The 24199-nt window shown below is 33.7% G+C and overlaps 1 protein-coding gene across 4 annotated transcripts in view; it reads left to right on the forward strand.

The window, feature by feature from the left end:
- Nucleotides 1-24199, forward strand: part of RTN4 (reticulon 4) — a gene marked incomplete at both ends in the record, with an annotated part of 66943 nt that overhangs the window by 20469 nt on the left and 22275 nt on the right. Inside the window, one exon of one of the 4 annotated variants that reach the window (XM_079721274.1) lies at nucleotides 13972-14122. The exons of the other annotated variants lie outside the window; for them this stretch is intronic. Coding sequence (XP_079577400.1) covers nucleotides 14089-14122 — 34 coding nt within the window. Of the gene's footprint in view, nucleotides 1-13971; nucleotides 14123-24199 lie in introns of those variants that run through there. 4 annotated transcript variants of the gene reach the window in all.

Below are 24199 nucleotides of genomic sequence, written 5' to 3' on the forward strand. Positions count from 1 at the left end.
TTCTTTTGCTTTAGTGTTTCCTGGTAGCATGAAGAGCAAGAGGTATTAAAACAAAATATTTTCAGATGTGTTTACTTTTGTTTTCCCGGAAATATCTTCATTTAAAAATTTTGATGAAAGAACATTTCTGTTACCTGTTTCTGATCTTTCAATATAATGCAATAATTACCAGTAAAAGGTATAAAGTTAAGCATATTGAGTATTAGATGTTTTGTTGAAAAGTATAAATTGAGGTATGCTATTTTTAATTCTCCTGAAAAGTACTAATTCTCATTTTTTTCTTTTGACTCTACACTTCCCACATATCTGATTTGTGTAAAGTGATTTGTACATGTGTTTTTTATTTAGCATTCTAATTTAGATGATTACTGTGTATTTACTGAATACACTTATGCATTGGAGATAGGTAGTACTGGTGGCAGAGACCAGTTTAGAGTTGCTGTAATTGAAGAAAGAGGAAATTATGAACGTAAGGCAATGGGATGAGCATGGAGACATAGTACTTAGTGTTTGATTGGAATTGGACATGAAAGTTAAGGGGAGGAGTTAAAGCATACTCTAGGAAACCTGGGTTTCTTGTATGTGCAGATACATGGCAGTATGAGAAACTGAGTTAGGGAACATGAGAAAATAAAGTGGGAGAAAATAAAAAACTCAGTTTTGAATATGTTGTAATTAAGGTACCTATGAGACATCCAAGAATGATGGGTATTAAACATGAAGCTCTTGAGAGAGACCTTGACTGTATGTGTGTATTTACCATGGGCTCAGAGATTGTAATTAAAGCCACAGACATCAACTAGGGGGAGCCGAGGGAAGAGGAAGATTTAAAGTTGGAGGAATTGCTCAACATTATCAAATACTAGAGAGCTCAGTTAAGATAAGGATTGAGAATTTGTCAGAAGGGAGGGAAGGTGTTATAATGGTAATCCCTATTCTCAGATGGTTAACGATTTTCTACATCCTTGATTATGATATATTTAGGTGTTTTTAAAAAATTTTCTGATTCTTATTACTGAATCAGATTCAGTAATTCTGATTCTTATTCTTATTTAAACCTGAAAGTATTGATAAGTATTAAATAATAAATAAAACTTGCTCAGATAATTTATTATCTCCAGTTTGTTTCCCTTGTTTTCTTAAAATGACATTTGTAGGCAAAATTCAATTTTAATTTTGGGAAGAAAGGCTGATTTTGTAAGGGAGATGAGCAAGGTATTATTGATGCAGACATTGATGCCTTATTGATATTTTTGGATAAAATTTGTTATGAGAAAAATGAATACTAGTCTTCTCCCTTGATAAGGGTATTTTATCAAACTGTATTCTTTTTTTTTTTTTGGCCACGCCATGTGGCTTGTGGGAGCTTAGTTCCCCAACCAGGGATAGAACCCAGGTCACAGCAGTGAAAGCACCGAGGTCTAACTACTGGACCACCAGGGAATTCTGTCAAGCTGTATTCTTAACAATGAAATGTAAATACTGATTTTTCTCAGTTCATAATTATGAACATTCATTCTGTTTTTTCTTTCACTGTACGTCATTATTTAGAGGCTTCAGCGTTTCATATATGTTTTTATTTACTTTTAAAAAAAATTGTGGCTAAAGATTTATGCTTTCAGTACCCTTATGGTTTCCATTTTTGTTTAAAATTTATTATCATTATCACTAGCACTTTAATTTTTCACTTTCCACTCATTTTAAATATAAACGTATAAGTTACAATATTCTAATAATTGCTTAAATTTATACTACTAAATATAGACCCAGATAGTGAAACTTCTGAAAAGAATAGCTAACTGATAGGCAGCACTACCAGATGACAGTTGAAATCTTCTCAGATGATGCATGGAAGTCCCAGTTTGGCATAGAATGACAGTTTAGGGATATAAGTGTATGATTGGAAGTGGAAGATCATCAACACATACTAAGGGCACAGAGAGGCTGTCTCTACCTTGGAATATTAGGAATGGCTTCACAAAGAGATGCTTCTATAAAAGCTACAGTTAGCAAATATGAGTAAACACATAGACCTGTTCATTTATATAAATATAATAAAAGTTTTCCAAATCCTGTTTTGGTATTTTTGGGGCAGGTGTATATGTGTGGGTATTATGGTCAGTATGTAGAAACTGAAGCTATTCAAACTATTCACTTGAAGCTAGGGACATAGATGGATTTGAGACTGGCCATGGGTGACTCAGTGAAAAGAAACATTCAGGTTTATTCAGAACTAAACTGAAAAACCAATCTGTGCTAAAGGAGGGTTTATGATACACTGGATGCTAAATTTTCTCTGACTGGAATTAAGCAGAATTTTTTTTAAACTTATGGTCTCATTTAGAGAGTTTTTTTTTAAAAAAAGGATGATTGCTTTTTTAAAATTAACTTTCATTTGGAAATAAGTTCAAACTTAAAAACAATTGCAAAAATAAAAGTAGTACAAAGAATGTCTTATACTCTTCATCTAAATTTACCTACTAACATTTCTCCATTTACGTTATTATTTATGATCTCTCTTTTTATAGATAACTAGACAATGGATACATAGATACAGTGTATCCTTTTTTTCCTGAACCATTTGAGACTAAGTTATATACATTCTGTTTTACCCCTAAATACTTTAAAAAGGGATATTCTCTTACATAACCTCAGTACAGCTATTAACTTTGTAAATTTTACATTCATACAATACTTTTTTCTAATCTACCATCCATATTCTAGTTGTGTTAGTTGACCTAATAATGTTCTTTGTAGTGTCCTCTACTACAAGGTCCAGTGTAGTGCCAGGTTTTGCATTTAGTTATGTTACCTTTGGCTCCTTTAATCTGGGACATTTCCAGTCTTTATCTCTTATGATTGTAACATTTTTAAAGAACACAGGCCCTTTCCCTTCTTCCTTTTTAATAGAAAGTTCCTTGTTTTGCGTTTGTCTAATGTTTCTTGGTGATTAGATTGAGTTTGTGGATTCATGGCCAAAATGAAGATAATGTAGTGCCCCTCTCATAGCAATCTGGAGGTACCTACTATTCGTCAGTCCCTCATTGATGAGGTTTAATTTATACCATCTGGTCAAGGTGGTTCCTGTTTTCCTTATTGTATAATTACTATCTTTCTTCCTTCCTGACAACTAATAAGCAGTCTGATGGGTGACACTTCAAGACCATGTAAATATCCTGCCCTCCATCAAAATTCCCTCCCTAGATTTAGTATCTATTGATGATTCTTGATTGATTTATTCTTTACCATTGTTTGCAAAAGATGATTTTTCAGTTCTAATACTTTCTCCACATTTATCAGTCAACGCTGGCATTCTACTCTTAGCAAGAGCTCTCCTTTTCCATTAATTAACTAATTAATTATCAGTATGGATTCATGAATTTCTCTTTTCCCTCCAGTGGTTTATAATTCATTACTGTACTTAATTATTTTGGTTGTCAATTGTCACAGATTTGGAGGGCTCCCCTTCAAATTGGCTCAAGGACATGCAGCTGTCCTTTTTTTTTTTAGAGTGGAGAGGGAATCACTTCTTACTTTCCAGCATAACGAAATGGTGTAGGCTCCTCTTTTGCCCACTCTGTCCCAGCCCTGAAGTCAGCAGTTTCTCCAAGGATCCCCGATTCCTTTCAGTGATCAAGAGCTGGATGCTAATTGTACTTTGCTCCTGTGGGGTCTTTCCATTTTAGCCCTTCCAGTGGACCAAGGTAGGAAATACTTGTATACATACATACAAATAAACATACACATATTTATTTATATATTTATGAAATCATGTGTTTACATAGATACCTCCAAATCCAGATCATTCCCAGAGGACTATTTCTTTCTTCCCTCATTTCACATTTGTATGTTCCTTCTATAGTGAGAACCTGGCTTCTAACACTACCAATACATTTATTAATTTGTTTAATCCTTGAGTACATCTAAAATAGTTTTAGAATGTTTTATAATATCATTATAATAAACATAGTAAAGAGTTCAGGTTTATTTTTTAAATCCACCTCCCTCAACCCTGCCCAGGTTACTCGGATTAGTTTTATTTTCCCTTTTCCTTCTACCTTCCCCCGTCTTCAGTGTGGTTATAATACTCATTTGAAACTTTCTCTCTAGGACATTTTTAAATTAAGAATTTTGAAAGGCTGAGAAAAGAAGCTGAATTATTTGCATTTTACCTAGAAAGGGGAGACTACCATTTATGGGGAATCTTTTAAGCACCAAGCATTTTCACATAGTCATCTCATTTAGTCTTCACCATATCTGAAAGAAAGAATGATTTCATGGATGACAAAACCTAAATCTGGGGATGTTACAAAACTTTACCGAGGTTGCATAGCAAATTATGTAGTAAGCACAATACTTTTGAGCTTCTATTGTGTTCCAGACATTGGGCTAACTTACTTTTTTTTTTTTAATTTTTATTGGAGTATAGTTGATTTACAATGTTGTGTTAGTTTCAGGTGTACAGCAAAGTGAATCAGTTACACATATACATATATCCACTCTTTTTTAGATTCTTTTCCCATATGGGTCACTGCAGAGTATTGAGTAGAATTCCCTGTGCTATACAGTAGGTACTTATTAGTTATGTGTTTTACATGTAGTAGTGTGTATATGTCAGTCCCAATCTCTCAATTTATCCCCCACCCCCACCCCTTACACTCTGGTAACCATAAGTTTGTTTTCTATGTCTGTGACTCTTATTTCTGTTTTGTAAATAATTTGTACCATTTTTTTTGGATTAGATCACATATAAGCGATATATGATATTTGTCTTTCTCTGTCTGACTTCACTCAGTATGATAATGTCTGGGTCCATCCATGTTTCTGCAAATGGCATTATTTCGTCCTTTTTTATGGCTGAGTAATATTCCATTGTATATGTGTGCCACATCTTGTTTATCCACTCCTCTGTCGATGGACATTTAAGTTGCTTCCATGTATGGCTATTGTAAATGGTGCTGCAGTGAACATTGGGGTGCATGTATCTTTTTGAATTGCAGTTTTCTCCGGATATGTGCCCAGGAGTGGAATTGCTGGATCATATGTTAGTTCTATATTTATTTTTTTAAGGAACCTACATACTGTTCTCCATAATGGTTGTACCAGTTTACTTTCCCACCAACAGTGTAGGAGGGTTCCCTTTTCTCCACACCCTCCCCAGCATTTGTTGTTTGTAGTTTTTTTGATGATGGCCATTGTGACTGGTGTGATGTGATACCTCATTGTAGTTCTGATTTGCATTTCTTTAATAATTAGTGTTGTTGATCATCTTTTCATGTGCTTTTTGCCATCTGTATGTCTTCTTTAGAGAAATGTCTATTTAGATCTTCTGCCCATTTTTTGATTGTGGTGTTTGTTTTTTTTTGACGTTGAGCTGCATAAGCTGTTGATATATTTTGGAGATTAATCCTTTGTTGGTTGGTTTGTTTGCAAATATTTTCTCCCATTCTATGGCGTATCTTGTTTTGTTTATGGTTTCCTTTGCTGTGCAAAAGCCTTTAAGTTTCATTAGGTTCCATTTTTTATTTTTGTTTTTATTTTCATTAGGAGGTGGATCAAAAAAGATCTTGCTGCAATTTATGTCAGAGAGTGTTCTGCCTATGTTTTCCTCTAAGAGTTTTATAGTTTCTGGCCTCATTTAGGTCTTTAATCCATCTTGAGTTTATTCTTGTGTATGGTGTTAGAGAGTGTTTTAATTTTATTCTTTTATATGTAGCTGTCCAGTTTTTCCAGCACCACTTATAGAAGAGACTGTCTTTTCTGTATATTCTTGTCTCCTTTGTCATAGATTAGTTGACTAACTTTCTTATTTGTATTAGTTCTTATCCATTTCCACAAAGGAGATATTTTTTCCGACAAGTGAAGAACTGGGATGTGACCTAGGTTTTGTCCCCTTCACAGTTTTGGAGCAAGCAGTTATTGTCCTAAATAGCAGACGACCAGGGTGCTGCTGCTTTTATTACATACCTGTTGTGTTGGGGGCATTAACCAATGCAAGGCATTTTAAAAACGTCAGGAACATTGGTTACTGTGTACATTTTCTCATGTGGTCCTCTATAAGTAGGGATATTAGAATGAGGGTAACATTCTGTTGCTTTCACGTGGAGACTGAATAACCCTATTGTTATTCAGCTGGACAACTGCTGTCTTTGTTGTTGGTGGGTCATTGGTGAAGAAAGGTGCTAATGTCTCCCCTCCAAACCACTGAGATCTTGACTTAATGATAGTGATTGCTTAATACATGTTTGTTGGTTGCTTGGTTTGCCACTAGTGCACAGAACGTTTTAAGTTCATAATCATAGTATAGATTGTGTTTTGCTGACCTGTTGTAACTATTGGTGAGTGAAGTGTAAACCAACCAGAAGTTAATTATTCATTATACTTAAAGTATGTGCTTTCCAGGAATAACCAAATTGTATTGCCATAATAAAGAACTCGCTGAAAAATGGCCCATTTATTTAGGTAAAGAATTAAAAATTATCCTTTGCCAATTTATAGATACTTCTTAAATGTGTTCATGAATAAGAGCTTTCTTTTGATGATGTTTATAACTTAAAACATTTTTCTTATATTAATTTAAAAAATTGATTATATGGCTTTTGGGCTTTCTCAGTAAAGCGTTATAGATATTAAGTATTTTGTTAAAATACATTTTTAGTGAGCATATATAGGATGCTCCTTGAATATTATTGTTTGGGTTTTGATTAGGACAGTGAGCAGTTAATCTGATGAAAGTAGAAATTTAAGCACCCTGAAAAATGAAAATGTTTAATCTAACACATTGAGTAGAATTATCTTTAAGTGGAAGGCTTTGAGTAAATATAAGTGTAGCTAAATTAGAAACTGACTTATTAATAAGGAAATGATTATATTTACTTAAATGTTTGACATTGTCAAATTAGTGTGGATTTATTTAGCGCTTACTGTGGGTCCAATACAGATTGAAAATAAATATGAAATATGAACCTTTATAAAAGATAGATACTGCTACATATAATATGGTTGAAAGAACTTCATCTTGGGCGTCTTACATACCTAAGATCTAATCCTGGCTTTATTACCGATTAGCTGTATGACCCTGGGCAGATGTTTTAATCTATTTGAGCTTCAGTTAAATTTAGTAGTCAGAATTTCTCTCAGGGACCTGCTGTCAGTGAAGTCAGGGTAGCAGTACATGAAGCAATCTGAAGTAATATATGCTAATTGTACAAATTTGAGAAGTAGAGAAAAAGCATGTAGATGAAAAAAAAATTGTAATTGTATTGCCCAGACATAATCATTGCTAGTATTTTAGAATATATTCTTCTAGTCTGTTTCTATGCATATGGATACTTTATGAATGCAGTGAAAAAAAGTGTTTTTCCAAACTGGGATCATACGTTCTATATTGTTTATTGCTTTACAAAATTCAGCAATATATTATATTGCACAATGCCAAAATTTCCATTTCTTTATTTTTCTGCTGTGTGATTATCTAATGTTTAGTGTTCCTTGGTATTGGATATATTATAATTTAATCAGTTCTCTAGGATCCTTAGATTGTCTCCAGTTTTTTAAATTTATAAATAATGCTGTTTATGTTTAAATATGTTGTACATATCTCCAAATTATTCTTTTCCATAAGTTACTAGAAATAAAATCCTAGGAAATGGGTATGTGCATTTTTAAGTGTTTTGACAAAAATTGGCTGTCAGAAAACTTGTACTAATTTTTAAAATTTTTTTATTGGAATATAGTTGCTTTACAACGTTGTGTTAGTTTCTGCTGTACAGCAAAGTGAATCACCTATACATATACATATATCCCCTCTTTTTTGGATTTCCTTCCCATTTAGGTCACCACAGAGCACTGAGTAGAGTTCCCTGTGCTATACAGTAGGTTCTCATTAGTTATCTATTTTTTACATAGTAGTTTATATATTGTCAATCCCGATCTCCCAATTCATCCCACCCACCACCTTCCCCCTTAGTATCCGTACGTTTGTTCTCTATGTCTGTGTCTCTGTTTCTGCTTTGCACATAAGTTCATCTGTATCATTTTTCTAGATTCCACATATAAGCTAATGATGTTTGTTTTTCTCTTTCTGACTTCACTTTGTATGACAGTCTCTAGGTCCATCCATGTCTGTACATATGGCACAATTTTGTTCCTTTTTATGGCTGAGTAATATTCCATTGTATATATGTACCACATCTTTCTTTATCCATTCCTCTGTTGATGGACATTTAGATTGCTTCCATGTCCTGGCTATTGTAAATAGTGTTGCAATGAACACTTGGGTACATGTATCTTTTCGAACTAGTTTTCTCCGTTATATGCCCAGGAGTGGGATTGCTAGATCATACGGCAGTTCTATATTTAGTTTTTAAAGGAACTTCCATATTGTTCTCCGTGGTGGCTGTATCAATTTACATTCCCCCCAACAGTGTAGGAGGGTGCCCTTTTCTCCACACCCTCTCCAGCATTTATTGTTTATAGACTTTTTGATGATGGCTATTCTGACTGGTGTGAGGTAATACCTCATTGTAGTTTTGATTTGCATTTCTCTAATAGTGACATTGAGCATCTTTTCATGTGCTTTTTGGCCATCTGTATATCTTCTTTGGAGAAATATCTATTTAGATCTTCTGCCCGCTTTTTGATTGGGTTTTTTTTTTTTTTTGATATTGAGCTGCATGAACTCTTCGTATATTTTGCAGATTAATCCCTTGTCACAACTTGTACTGATATTTACCCTTCTAATGGAGTAAGACAACAACCCATTTCTCTATTGATCACCAACAATTAGTATTATTTATTAATATTTTTTAATCAGAAAATTTGGATAGCTAAGGACTTATACATTATACAAAATTCAAAAAGTACCATTACAGTAAGTCTTCTTCCTGTCTTAACTAAGCTGCCTAGTGCTCCTTCCTAGAGTCATTTACTAGACTTCTCATGTATCCTTCCAGACATTGTATACCTGTCTTTTTTTCTTTTTTTAAACCGTTACCAGTTTGATAGGTTAAAGTAGTTATCTTGCTATTTTGATCTTCGATTATTAGTGCAGGTGAGCATGTTCCACATATTTATTGGCTGTTTGTATTTCTTTTGTGAATTGCCTGTTCATACCCTTTGCCCATTTTAAAATTTAGAATCACCTCTTTCTGATTTGATGAGAGTTCTTTATATAGAATGGATGCAAATCCTTGTCATGTTACAGTTTTCCCTTAGTTTTCTAAATAATTTTTGTTTTACTTTACATTTTGGTGGATATTTTCAGTTTTTACGTGGGAAAATTTATAACTTTTAATTTATTTACTAATTTATAGTTTCATTTTTATGTTTAATTCTGATCTGTTCAAAATTGATTTTGAATTCTGGTCAGAGATCATTTTATCCAACATGCTTTTTTGGTGTTGGAGTTGTTTTCCTATCCCCATCACACTCTGATAGTTCCCTAGTACCAGACAGCAATCCTAAGGAAGAGCCAGAAAATTGAGAACAGTTTTAGCCAGATTGCATGCTTTGGGTTGGACAGTCAACGGTACTATGGGTGTTGGTGCCATCTAGTGTTGTAGATAGAAAACGATGTCTTTGGAACGCTCTGTAATTGACCATATGGAAGTTCAGTTGGGCCGAGAAATTTAGTGAGTTGTGGATATTTGCTTCACACTAACAAATGACTTTGAAAATGACTTTATAAAAGGATTTTGAATTTTGACACATTGTACTGAATCAAACAAATGCTTGAATCATGCTATGATAAACATTATGAAATGACCTTAAAGATTCCCCCAAACACGTACTTTAGTGAAAACTTAAAAGTTTTAAAAGATCTGTTCAAAACCCAATGACTATTAAATTTTTAAATTCCAGATTTAAAAATGCTTTGGATCTTTTGGATTATCTGTGTATTTATTTTAGATTATAATATAAGAAATCAACATTTATTTAGTTCTCATTGAATAGTATCAGTTTCTTTCTGTATGATTTTTAGTATGTATTTTTATCAGCTTATATGAAATTGTTTATAGACCTTAAAATGCTCATTATATTTTGGTTATTTTTAAACTTGTCATTCATTTTCTAAACCAAAGTCTTTGTTCATGTCTTAAAGTTCAATTCAGTAGTTAGTGCTGAAGTGCTGTAATTTAGTCCATAGAGGGCATTACATTACAGCATATGGTATTAAACAGCATTATTTAATATCTTTCAGTAATGGGACATATGTTTAGTTTTATACTTTTGTATAGCTCAGAATAATTAAATTTTGAAGTAAGTTTAAAACTTACTGTGTAGCTGTAATTTTTTTTTTAATTAAAAATCCTGTTGTCTATTGCTGGAAAGTAGAAATAATTTTTTTTAGCTATCAAGAATTGTATACAAGCAACCCCCAGTTTAGAGAGTAGCACTTTCAATCCAAATGACCACCTCTTTCTCACCTTATTTGCCTTCATTTCTGAACATTGTAAAGCAAACAAAGCAAAACAAAAACTTGAATTTTTCTGGGGTTCAGAATTAGAGGAAGGAAAGAAATGGAAAAAGAGGAATATCTTGGGAGAGCTGGCCTAGGAGGTCTTAGAGTTTACATATTGTTGCCTATTCCAAAATACAGTCCTCTACTGTTTGAAATCCTGCCACTTAGGTACAAGACACACACACACACACACACACACACACACACACACACACACGTTTATGAGAGTGTTATAGAGAAAGGAGTTTTTTATTCTTTAGTAGGACTTATTTTAATCATATAATTTTCCTGCTAATGAGGTAAGTGCATGAAGAAAGAGTTTTGATCTGAGATATGAAGAGAAGAGAAATGTAGAGAGTGTAGGTAATTTTAGAGCATGGGTACTGTTTGGAAAGGAGTTAGGGGTGTGTTTGGGGCGGTTTTGGTCTTTGGTTTTTGTCATGCTTTGGGGAGATACTGGGTATAAGGACATTGAGGAATGAGAAGTTGCCAATCATGAACTCAGAACAGGTGATTTCAAAAGTTCAGTGTAAGGCTGATTTTGAGTTTAGGAAAAGAAGAATTCCCCCCCTCCCTACCCCCATGCACAATATGCAGTAGGACTTAGAGTTCAGACAGCACTTTTATTTGCTTGTATTATAAATAAAGGAATCTTCTGTGCTCCTCTCCTTTGGAAGCCTTTACTTTTAAGAGAAAATAAGTTCCTATCCCAAGTAATCAATGTGGTATATATATCTGCTCTATTTGAAAATTGTCCTTGAAATAATTTTTCATTTTTAAACAAAATGTTAAATATTTGAAGGAAAACAAGTAAGTTTTTAACAGATTTATGTTCTCTATTTGCCTGTTATCTTGGGATTTAATATGGAATAGGACCTGTAATCTACCCATATAACATTTTTTCTCAGCTGGAGGAGAATAGAACTATAATAACAAAGCACAGTAATATGTGTGTGTGTGTGTGTGTGTGTGTGTGTGTGTGTGTGTGTGTGTGTGTGTGTGGTGGTGGTGGTGGTGGTGGTGGTGGTGGTGGTGGAGGTGGGGCGCTTCTTTTTAAAGAGGGTATTGGGTTATTGCCTAGAATTAAATGGCTTAATATATGCACTTTCTTAGATATGATTTACAGGCTTTATTTCCTTGTGGTTTTACGGTTAAAATTTTTAGCATAATAATAGTAAATAGCTAGCACTTACACAGGGCCACTTTTTATCAGGCACTGTCCTAAGGCCTTTTGCATACACAAACTCATTTGATCCTCTCATCACAATAAGCCTAGCCCAGTGGCTTTACATTTTTAACAGATTGGTCTCATCAGATTTTCAAATTTAAGCACTTTTTCCTTAGGTTACCAAACTTAAAACAACTCTAGTTTTAAAACTTTCTAAGAAAGAAGTGGGCAAAATGTAAATTGATTTATCTTAGTTAGTTTTCCCTGTAAACTTAATAGCCTAAATTGCAAAGATCATAAAAGCTAAAGAATTAGATATTACTATGTAAGGTCTAATTTCAGGGCTCCTATTTTGACTTCTTAATCTGCCAGGGGAGCTATTAAGTATGTTTAACATTTAGATGAATGGGTGTTATTATATGTTCTTGCTGTCTCAGATGATTTTTAAAAATTGTTAACCAAGTCAAGTACTGGAAGATGTGAATAAAATGAATGGTAAATACCCTTTGTCTCAAGAAATCTTTTCCCCCCCCTACTATTAATGTAGTAATCTCTGACTTCAAAACAGTGTTTGGGCGATGTTTTTGAGTGCGTTATTCTAATGCTAAAGTATTTATTGGCCTTCAGTCTTAAGGGATTCATTATTAGAAAATACTATTTTGAAAATATTATGTAGTTAATGAATAGTTTGGGATTTCTAACTATTGCATGAAGAGGCCAGAGATTTTCAGCTATGATATGACTTGGTGACAACTGTTCTCAAATATCACATTATACAAGGGTTCAGTGAATAAAGTTTAAAGTTAAATATTAACTTCTGAGCTGAGAATACTAGACTCTCTTTAAAAATTGCTTTGCTTTATTTATGTTTGGAGTTAGAGAGGCAGAGAGGAAAAGAACTGAGTTCTTGATATTCAGGCCACTTCTGATTTGAAGAATTTTGCAGGGTTTTGCAGCCCACACAGTTTTACAGCAAGTTCCAAAAATTATCATACCTATTTCAGTGTAGCTATAATAGTCTTCTGAAGTATGTAGTTTCGTACATAGGCTCCATATCTTATAATGCTTCAGCATATCTCACATTTAAAAATATTTTCGCTGATTTGTCATTGTATGTTGCCTTTTCTGCTAAGTCAAATGGTAATATCAGTTAAAACAGTTGTGAGGGCTTCCCTGGTGGCGCAGTGGTTGAGAGTCCGCCTGCCGATGCAGGGGACACGGGTTCGTGCCCCGGTCTGGGAGGATCCCGCGTGCCGCGGAGCGGCTGGGCCTGTGAGCCATGGCCGCTGAGCCTGCGCGTCCGGAGCCTGCGCGTCCGGAGCCTGCGCTCCGCAGCGGGAGAGGCCACAGCAGTGAGAGGCCCGCGTACCGCAAAAAAAAAAAAAAAAAAAAAAAAACAGTTGTGAGACGTTAGTAAAGATGTAATATTCTGCACTGGAACGAATGCCAGTTTTATAAAGTTGAACAAAAATTTCGGAAATTTCTTATATAGATTTGTTTTTGTTTTATCAATAAAATTTTAGTTTGGTCTTACGTCACTTTCCCAAAGCAAATGTGGTATAATTAGTACATGAATATTTCTCCTCAAGCAGAGTCTATTAATAGTACCTGCAGTGGTGTCTAATAGATATTTATTGAAAGATCGATTTGGAGCAGGTGGTAATTAAGAATAAGTATATATTTGCAAGTCTCTGGATTTCTGTAGTTGCAAAAGAAGGAAAAGATAGCATTACCTTAGAAATACGAGATTGCTGAAATTAAGTAAAAACGTTTTTCTATTTAAGTAACATATTCAGTAAACATTAATAACTTGACTTTGTGATTCTCCTGTCACACCCTCATAAGGGTGCAAAATGCTGATAATTTAAGAGAAAGTAAGAAGAGACTCGCATTTCCCAGGCTTGAAATTTAAGCTGTTACCCTTCTTTGGATCAGTCCATTTTTATCTTATCAGGTAACCATTGATTTTAAAGTTTTAAATGAAGCTGGAAACCAGCAGCATAATTCCCCTATCTGTCAAAAAATAAATAAATAAAAATAAAATAAGATTTTAAAAAACTGCACATGGCTTTAAGTGCATTTCAAATATATTCAGTGGTTTACTCTGCCAGAAGAACAGCCCTCTTTCTTTTCTTTTGGTGGCCTGCCCCTCCCCCTGCAAAAGTAGCTCCATTTGGTGTGAGCAACAAGCAAAAGACTAGAACAATAAACAGATAGAGGAAGGCGGTAGTGCCTGAGTATTAGTAGCCTAGTTACAGATTGCACTGCGTCAGACTGCTCCACACCCAGAAGGCGTCAGGTGACTTCAGTCCTGCTGCAGTTGTGCAGCAGAGGAGACTGCAGATACGGTTGAGGAAACGGATATTTCATGTCTCAGGGGGTAGATTTTTGCAGTTACAGCTTTTCTGTTGGTATGCATAATTGATAATTGCATCTGTAGGGCAGATCGTGACAAGAGATGGACGGTCAGAAGAAAAATTGGAAGGACAAGGGTATATCTGCTTTTTAATCTTTTATTCATTTTTTAATGTGACCAGTAATATATATTTCTATGAATAAGCTTTGCAATTTAGATATATTTTGGATTGAAAATGAAGCCTATGAAGGGTTTAAGAGTAAAGGATTAAAACAGCTATTTCAAATGTGTTTTTGCAGTTCGTTATGTATGAGAAAATGTCACGCTGTTCTGTTTCACTGGCATTTGATTTAGTCTTTGCAGTCCTATCGTTGATTAGGTTCTATTATTTAATCTTGCACGTTGTGAACAATATAGTTTTAACATAATTTCATTTGGTCACTTTGGTGTGATAAATCTACATAGCCATGTTTGTATTCCATAATGACATATTTTCTGTGACTATGTATTTTTTTTTTTTTAATTTGACTTGGTGATAGTTGAAATTCTATCCAAAGGTTTGTAGGTAGCAAGATCCTGTGTTTGCAGTAAGCCTGTTTTCTTCTTTGGAAATATTATTGAACCTTTAAAGTTATTACCAGTCACCTTTTAATTAGATTATAATTTTGTATATCTTAAAATGGTTAAAATGTATACACAGTAGTTTTAAATGTGCGTCCATATTTAAGTCACTAACCTTTGTCCTTGTAATAACCAATCAGTGATCTTGATCCCCTTTCCTCCCCCTTGAAAGCCCAGATCCTTTCAAGTCTCAGTGGATTGGGGTTGTGTAAGAATTTAAGCTTGTAAGTGTAATGAATATTTTTAAAGTATTTTATTATGTAGATGGTTAAATGTGCCATTTTAAGAAAAAGGGAAGGTGGGTGGGCTGTGTATCTGACCTTATAATAAATTGTCTTAAAAATTATTAGAGCTATTTTTTTAACATCTTTATTGGAGTATAATTGCTTTACAATGGTGTGTTAGTTTCTGCTTTATAACAAATTGAATCAGTTATACATATACATATGTTCCCATATTAGAGCTATTTTTAAGTAGTCCAATTAGACATTCCACACAAGCAATTTGTTTTTCTGGCCACATTCAAGTTTTATAATTAAAAAAAAATTATTTCTATAGCAGAATTGTTAGCAGGATTGGTGATAATGTTTCTAAGAGCAATATGTGGAGCTAATTACAGGAACCTTTACAACATCCTTTTAAAAATTGGTTCAATAAAGTATTGTGGGGAAAAGGTGAGCTTAAGATTGAGTTCATATTGAGACATTGGAAAGATTTTACAGTTAACACTTAACAATATAATATAGCTTTGGATTTTTACCTTTATGGTTTCTTTACATGTGAATTTAATGAACAGAAGGATTTTTATTTCTTCATCCTTCTGACCATTAGCATTACAAAGGGAAAGTAAATTGCTATATTAGTTTTTGGTAAGTAAAACTGATAGTAGTGATAACAATACAGTAAATCCAGACTTTAAAAATAAGTGAAAAGTCACATCAGGGCCTACTCAGCAACTATTAAGGCTCTGTATTAATAATTTGAGTCTTAGACCATTTAATAGCATCTTAAGTTCTTTATTTGCTAAACTAATTTAGGAATATTTTGAGATTAGAGAAATTAAGATCCAGTATAGTCCATATTATTATACCAGACATTTATTTTGATTATTTTTAGGTACTAAGTATAAAATCAAATTTACTCTTGAATGTCTGTCTCTGGGGAGCCTCATTTTGTATGTAAGTGGAATGGCCTGATTTTTTTTAGTGTTTGGCTTTTTTGCTTGGGAAGACTAACAACTTTACCTATTGTTCTGATTCATTGCTTAAGTTATATTTTAGTGTTTATCAGCAGCTAATTTTAACGTTGCAGATTAGAGGTTATGATTTAACTGGAAATCCGTGAGAAGCTGAAACTGCCATGGAGTGAGTTTTTCCCCATTTTATGAAAAGTGTGGCGATAGAGGAAAGAATCTAAGCTTTCTAGGTATATTAAAAAGTAAACTTAAGCCCATATATTATTCTACTCTTTTGCCACTCTTGTTCCCTCCTTAAGTCCCATGGTTGAAACACATCCAGTTGGTACATCTGATTATGGTAACATGTAAGGGTATAAAGAAGTGAGAGATACTCTGATTCCGTGTTTTAAAGAGTTCGGTTTTTTTGGTTTTTTTTTTTTTTTTTTTTTTTTTTTTTTAGCTTATTAACTAGTATTTAAGACATTTATCTTGCAGGCTAAGACCAAAATTAATAATTTATATTTTATACATTTTTCATCTTGGATTTTCTATTGTTCTTAGCGGGATACTTACAACAAATGAAATCTATGAAGTACTTGATTATTGGGGTTAAAATGGAAAGCGTTGATTGACAGTCAAAAGATTTTCAAGAGCTTAAAATAGAAGGAATTGGGTAGGTTTGGAGGTTTGGGTGGGGTGGGAGAATGATTTAACCACTAAACAAGGTGTAATTTAGACAGTGAATAGAGCTTTCTGGGTAGAACAGAATATTTATAGGATAGTAGTTGAAAGATAAGATTGGTATAAGTAGAGGATGTAGAAGACTTGTAAGATCTAGGTCAGGTTTCCTCAAACTTCCCTGAAGAGGAGAATCACCTAGTGCTTCTTTATTTTTATATGATTCCTGTGACCCTTTTCAGATCTACCGAATCAGAATTTATAGGGGAAAGGCATGGCAATATATTAAGCACCTTGACAAAGGGTTATGTTAATATTAGGCAAATGTAGGAAACACCAACCTAGGTTTTAAAGTTTCTGTTCTCGTATGTTTTGATTTTGGCCAGAGTGAGAATCTTATCGTTTTTGGTCTTCAGTTTCCTCTTCTGCATGATTTCTAGTGTTCCAATTTTGATGTTCTCTGGTTTTATGAAAAGATACCCTGGGTCAGATTGCAGAAGACATTGACTTTTGGATTTTATCATAAAGGAAATAAAGAGCCTTTGGACGTTTTAAAGTAGGGAGTGGTAAAATGACAGCAGGTTTGAAAGACTGTTTTGGGGTGCTATATAAGATAAATTGGAGAAGAACTTAGAGGCAGAACAGGATGACTGTATTTGTGCCCAGATGTGCCTGAACTTGGCCTGAAGTAGGAATGAAAAGGAGGTGACAGGTTTGAGAAACTTAGAAAGGAATACTTGATATTTGACATAGATTTGTGGGACTAGGGTGAGGGAGGGACTCAAAGGACAACATGAAATTTCAGTCAGAGTGCAACCTTGGCAATGCTAGTGCTTTAGTGTCAGTAGAAATAGAGCTAAAGTAGGTAGAAATGATGCAAAGTTCTGTTTTGGAAACTTCATATTTGAAGCTCAGAGAAATGACAGGCTTAATGATGAATGCAGAATTGGGAATTGAATGCAAAGTGAGACAGATGAATACTGTGAGGATATTTGCATAAAAAGAACAAGATTAAGGAAGGAGAGCCTAAAACCTATATTGCGGGGACATGCAGCACAAGGAGGGATCAGGAAGTTATAGTCGGAGCAGTAAAAGCAGCAGGTTAGGGCTGGTTTCCCTGATATTAGGGAGGGAGAGATTTTTCGAGAGGGAATGGATGGTTAAATACTAGAGAGAAGCCATTTAATGTGAAGATTGAGAAATGATTGTGGACCCTGTTGAATTTTAGGAATATGTACAACACTACCCATCATTAGTAGTGTTTTTGGGATTTGGCAGTTAACATACTGTAGGTGACCTTTGAGAGGAGTTTGTGTAGGATGGGGACAGAAATGTTTCTAGCATTAAAATTCAGTTTGATTATATGGCAAGACAAAAACTGACTTTGGACCATTTCTGGAGCATACTTCTTGCAGAGGTTCTTGTAGGGCTCCCTTATCTTTACTTGTGCTAAGTCACTTTCATTTTCTTTCAAAGCTTAAGGTTACTGAGTATATGGGTAAAGGTGTACGCTTATACTGACATTCAGGTAGAGAGGAGAAGGGGTCTTGGCTGCTTGAAATAAATGCCCCTGAGAATCCCTCCCCCGCAAAAAAAAAATCCTGAGAAGGGAACTTGGGTGTTAATCAATTGCGAGACCTATTGATTGGAGGAAGCCTCCTGCTTTTCAGTTCTAAACTTAGTTGAAACCCAGCGTTTAGTCATTTCATTAGATATTTCTTCTAGATCTTGGTTTAGTAGTGCAACACTGTGTGTGTGTATGTATGTGTGTATGTTGTAGAAGGTCTGTGGAAGAATAAAACTATCACTTCAGAGTGGTTTTGGTGTGTATTTCTAACGGTGTGTGTATGTGCTGGGGTTACGTATGGTACATTTTGTTCTATAATCATTTTTCTCACACTAAATGGGGAAATACCTTTCATTTAGAAATATTCTACATTGTTTTAATGGGTGTAGTATTCTAAGTATGTACTGTTAATCCCTTATAGTTAAATATTCAAGTTATTCCTAAATTTTTGCAAACATGAAGAATGCTAAAATGAATATAATTGAATATAAATTATTGCTCTTATTCATAATTATTTCCAAATTGCTGGGTTATAGTATTTAGGCTTTTGGTTCATGTTGCAGAACTTCCCTTCAGAAAGATACAAATTATTTTGAGTAATGTATAGGAGTGTCTGTCCTGAAACCTTGGCAAAGATTAAGTACTACATATGCATTTCTGATGGTGTTAACTCTTTCTAAGATAGCTATTTTGTCAGTTTTAAGTAAATTACTTGATGAGAACCAGGTTTAAATTGAAAAAGAGTAAATTTGTAATTTTTTTCTCCTATATATGGTTTAAAGTCTTGCATGGATAAGTAGTGGGAGCAATGGAAATATCTTCTCAGTTTTCTTTATTTACCCAAATCCGGTACTCTTAATTCCTCAGAACTTCTAACTGGTTCTTCCACTAAATCCTATATGTTAAGCCAAATTAATCTTCCTAAAGTATGGCTCTAATCATAGCACTTAAGGGGTTTTCCTTTACTTTTCAAATTAAGTTCATACTATCCTGGACTTTTAAGAGGCATTCCATGGTCTAGTCCTAGCCTTTATAATCCCATCTCCCATTACTCTGTCTCCGGCCACGTTGATGGACTTGCTTCCTAAACATGCCTGTTCTTTGCATTTGCTTGTGTTTTTCTCTCTGTCTAAAATCCCCCTTCCCATTTCATTTTGCCTAAGTCTTGTCAAAAGCCCAATCCTTCCTGAAGTATTCACCTTCCAGGTGGAGGGAATCCAGTATTCCTCAGAACTCCTATCTCTTGGTTTTTCATTTTGTGCCTTCTGTTACAGTTATATATCTATATCTGTATATATTACAGTTATATATAACTAATATATATGTATATAATACATGTAATAATGTAATATATATATAATAAAAATATATATTATATATATATATATATATATATATATATATATATATATATATATAAATATTGGCTTTTTTTTCTAGTCTGTAAATTCCTTGAAGGCAGAAGAAACAGTGGTGGCCTTATCACTGGGTCTCCTCATTGACTCCGCACAGCTTTTCAACAAAGTGACAGGATGAGAACTTTGATGTTCAGGCAGGTTTACTCCTGGCCTTGAGCCTTATACATCCATCCTTGGGAATTTTTTTAAATGTTTTTTCAAATGGGAGAAATAAAAAGGATCCCCTATCTTACCCCTTTTTAAAGGAGCAATTAATACTTAAGCAACTTTTGTAAATCCAGGATTTTTATATCATACCCACAGGCAAGACATCTTAATAGTCACTTATTCTTGTTTTATGGGTAAGGAAACCAAGAAAACTAAAGAGATTAAATTATTTGTTCAGGACTAGACAGCTAGTGGCATAGGGTCATTATCATGGATAATGCTCATTTATGTCACTGGATGTGTATTTATGTGTATATAATGTATATCTATTTAAATCTGCCTCATTGCTTTCAAACTTTTTAATCCAATCACCTTTTAGGCATTTATGTAAGGTATTGCTAGACACTAAAATACTGTTTGTCTCTCCTCGATACCACGATCTTATATTTATTCTATGTAGCTCAGAGCAATTTAAGATTAAAAAATTATTAAATGTTAATGATACTTCTGCAAGTCTATTGTTAAGAGTTGGCAATTGAGACAGATTTTAGGAATTACTACTCTCAGATTACAAATTTGCCAAAATTCTGATTTTCCATAAGAATAGCTGTTGCTAGTGTATAGTTGTTGTATATACTCATTTGTGTATTTTTTCCACTTAAATAATCTAAAATTAAAATAGATTATTCTGGTCAGTGATGTGAATACTTTACCTTATTTCATTATCTGTACTATTAGCTATTTATTCATTGAGCATTTATACTGAGTGTGTGCCATAGGTGTGTAAGGTTATAGAAGTATAACTATAACTAGTTTACCTACTAGTGAAGTTGATTCTCTTTTTAAACTAGTAATTTGCTCAGGCTTTTCCCCCTATTCCAGTTTATTAAGCTTTTCAGGTTTATAGAGTTATGGAACAGTATGTTTTCCATTTAGTTTTTATTAGTAGAAAACAGGATTTTGGCAGCAATTTCCTATTTCTAAGGTTTGGTGCCTATTTCTTGTGATGTGTGTATGCCAACAAGAAGTAAAGTTGGAAGTGGGAAGTTAGAATTATTTTCTGCTGTATTTTTTGTCATCTTCTAATAAAGCTGGAAATGGAATGTGGGATTAAAGGAAGTGTTGAAAACAACATGAACTAATTAATTAAATAAATTGTGGTGGTGGTTATTGAACCTCACTGTTTTCTGTCTCAGAGGAATTTGGATTTTCCTAAGAAGGCAGCAACAATCATAGGTAGTTTTACCTTCCTTCAGTATATTAAGACATTTTCTACTTGAGGATACTTAATCTAAGGGAAACAAGCACTTAAAGTAAGCTCAAATTTCATGGCAAATAACGGAGGGGAAAAGATTTGGTTAAGACATTATCTTGAAACATAAAACCAACAGTTATGAAAATAAGTTTTAGTTTATTTTTAACAAAATTTAAGTTGTAATCACAGCTGTGCATAAGTCTTAGAATGAACAGAGATGAATCAAGTTTTTGGGCTTTTTGGTGTGTATTTTTTACTACAAAATTGTTTGGTAGCACAACATGATATTTTTGTGGTTGAATTTTCAGTGGATCACATGTAATGTCCTTTTACAAAAATGTTCAAGGGTTTTAATGACTTTCCTCGTGGCTTCTCAATCTTTTGAGGTCAGATATTCTGTTCTGAAGTGCCTATTGGACTGTCAGTCTCTTGGAGTAATTCTCCAACATCACTCAAAACATTAACCATACAAAATGCTACATTATTAGGAAGATCTGCAGTTTTGTGTTGTGTTTGATTTGTGTTGTCTTATCTATTAATATCTATCTATCTATAGCTATTTACAGTTTTAATTTATTATTTTCAGAGGGACAATTTAGATGGCTTCTAGGAACCACGATTTGCAATTTGAACAGAACATGATTTACTCCTATTACTGAATCTGTGTTACTGGAATTTACTGGTCTGTGTATATAACTCTGCTCATGGTGTTAGTTAATTACTTCTCTCCTCAATTATTTAAATTGGGGTTGAAACACTATTTGGAATCCTCAAGTAGGGTAAAAAGCAAACTTGAGTACTGATAAATTCCTTTAAATACAAAATATGTGGTATGATGGAAAGAGTGAGACCTTCACAGTCAGACCTGAATTTCAATCAGTAACCCTGCACAATTTATTTAATAATACTTCTAAGCCTCGGTTGCCTTATGTATAAAGTGCAGATAATAAACACTTTATAGAGTTGTTGTGATTAGTGATAATGTATATAAAGTACTTGCACAGTTCCTTGCTCAGAATAGGGGATTACTAAATTTTTATAGAAAGGGCAAATATAGAATTTATACTAGTTTTATGTAAAATGTTTGTTCCTTAGATGTGTGGTTGTTGAAATGGACAACATACTGTAAAGTTGTCAGAAGTAAGACAGGGAAGCTTTAGTGATGAAAGAGACAAGGACCTGAAATTGTATCTTTTAAAAACTCTAGCTACAGGATGAGGAGAGATGGCCAAGAGAGATGCTGGTTTGCCAGGTATTTGGTTGAGATACTTTGTAGCAATACTAGGTATCCTTCAACCTGAAACTTGCTAACTGAAAGCAAGTTAGCAGTGCTTTCAGAGAAAGTTGAACTCACCTTTTAAAAAATCAGAGCTTAGTTAAGCATCGTATTTAATATTTGATTGCCCTGCTTAACTTTATCTCTTCAGACATTACTTTTATTTAGTGTGTTTAATTCATCAAGCATTTCCATGTGTGAAATCTCCTTTCATTTTCAACTAACTTGTTAGGTGGCTATCATTTTTCTAATTTTACATGATGGTAACTAGAAGGAAGAAATAGGACTCAAGCTCCTCTTACCGCGTTTGCTGAAAGAGTTAAGCTCCCGCTCTGCACAGATATTTTTGTGGACCTTCACCTGTCATTTTTTAGCCAAGTGAATGGTTATTATATGGAGATAAAATGCTTACTACGTGGTAATAAATGATCAACTCTGAATTCTAGTCACTTTTCCTGGCAATTGGGAAGAATTTGATTTAAGGATTGTGATTTCTAATAAATACATATTTATTAATATAAAGACCATGGTTATGAAAATAACAACTGAAAATTTAGTATCATTCTAATATTCATATATTTATTTATTAACTTCCTTTTTAACTGCCTTTCTCCCTTTCTCATTCTTCACCTGACTTTATTAAAGAGAACTTAACATTTGCTTTTGCTTAAGAAGTAGGCATTTTACTGCTAGCTGTTCCTTGTTCTCCCAGTATTTTTGGGACCACCTAGTTCAATGTTTTTTTCCACCCAGACAAAAGATTTAAAAACTGAAACCTGACTTCAGGCTGTTCAAGGAAGAGCTACAGTAAGAATTTGATTTGAGGCAAAACGTAATTGGATGGCTCCTGCATGTAAGGCTGGCACTATTTTTAGCTATGACAGATGACAGTTTATGATTACCAGATGTAGGCAACTCGTCTTACTCTGCATTGGGCCAGAAGTGTTTCTTTTGAATAAGAGATGATAGTGTACTGAATTATTTTAAATTAAAATTTTAGTTTGATAAATTGCTACTGCTTAAAGCACTATCAAAATAAAGATTTTTCACATTTTCATTTGGAAAACAAAAGTGGGGAAGCACTGCAGGGAATAAATCACTTTTTTCTAAGTGACAAAAATTTGTTTAAATTGATCAAAATTATTTAATAATCCATAAGCATCCTCCATTGTTGTAAGAGGAAAAAGCACTGTTAGATTAATTTCAGATCTTTAAAAGGATATTTCCTGAAGATTTTATTTAAGAATAAAGTTTACGTCACAGTAGATTGCCTTGCATGATTAACACTTCATTCTGCAGTGTAGAAGGAAACTTCAGGAACCATGAAGGTTTAAATTTTCCTTGTACGAGCCCTTTGTCTTAATTTTGGTTTCTCAAGAATAAAGAGGCCATTGAACTCTTCCTTCATAAACAGAACTAACAAAGTGATTACAGAGGAATCCAAAGTTAGCATTTTAGTGACCCTATAGTTCTTATTTAAAGATGTCCTTTATTTTAATTTGAAAATATTACAGTCTTTAATTATTCTTAGGAATAGACACATTTTAATCTGACCACTATTCAGACAGTGCAGCAAATATTAATGAAGCAGGTAATGAGAATATAAAGATGAAATGCATTTAGCAGCCCTTCAGGGTCTAGTAAGGAGAGACAAGCCTGTAAAACAATATTTACTGTTTTATAAATTATCTGAAAGCATTGCTATTTGTTACTTAATAAGTGTGGATATCTGATGGTAGTTTAAATAAAACAAATGTTAAATCCAAAGCACAGAAACATTTTTTGAATAATTAGGATTAGTGCATGCTTTAAACTGGCATTAAGTGTGCATTCATTGTAATCAATTAGTAATATTTATTGAAGGTTTAGTTGGTTCCGGCTTTGTGCTCAGCTCTGGAGATGTGGTAGGTAGTAAGATAAAATTCTGTCTTCTGGAGCTTACAACCTAGCAGAGAAACATGTTTAAAATGAGTTTTTTTTTTTTAAATTAAGTGTACATACAACTCATTGACTTTTAGTATATTTATGGAATTGTGCAGCCATCACCATCATTTAATTTCAGAACATTTTCATC

Source organism: Hyperoodon ampullatus, assembly GCF_949752795.1.
Source record: "Hyperoodon ampullatus genome assembly, chromosome: 15".
NCBI lineage: Eukaryota > Metazoa > Chordata > Mammalia > Artiodactyla > Ziphiidae > Hyperoodon > Hyperoodon ampullatus.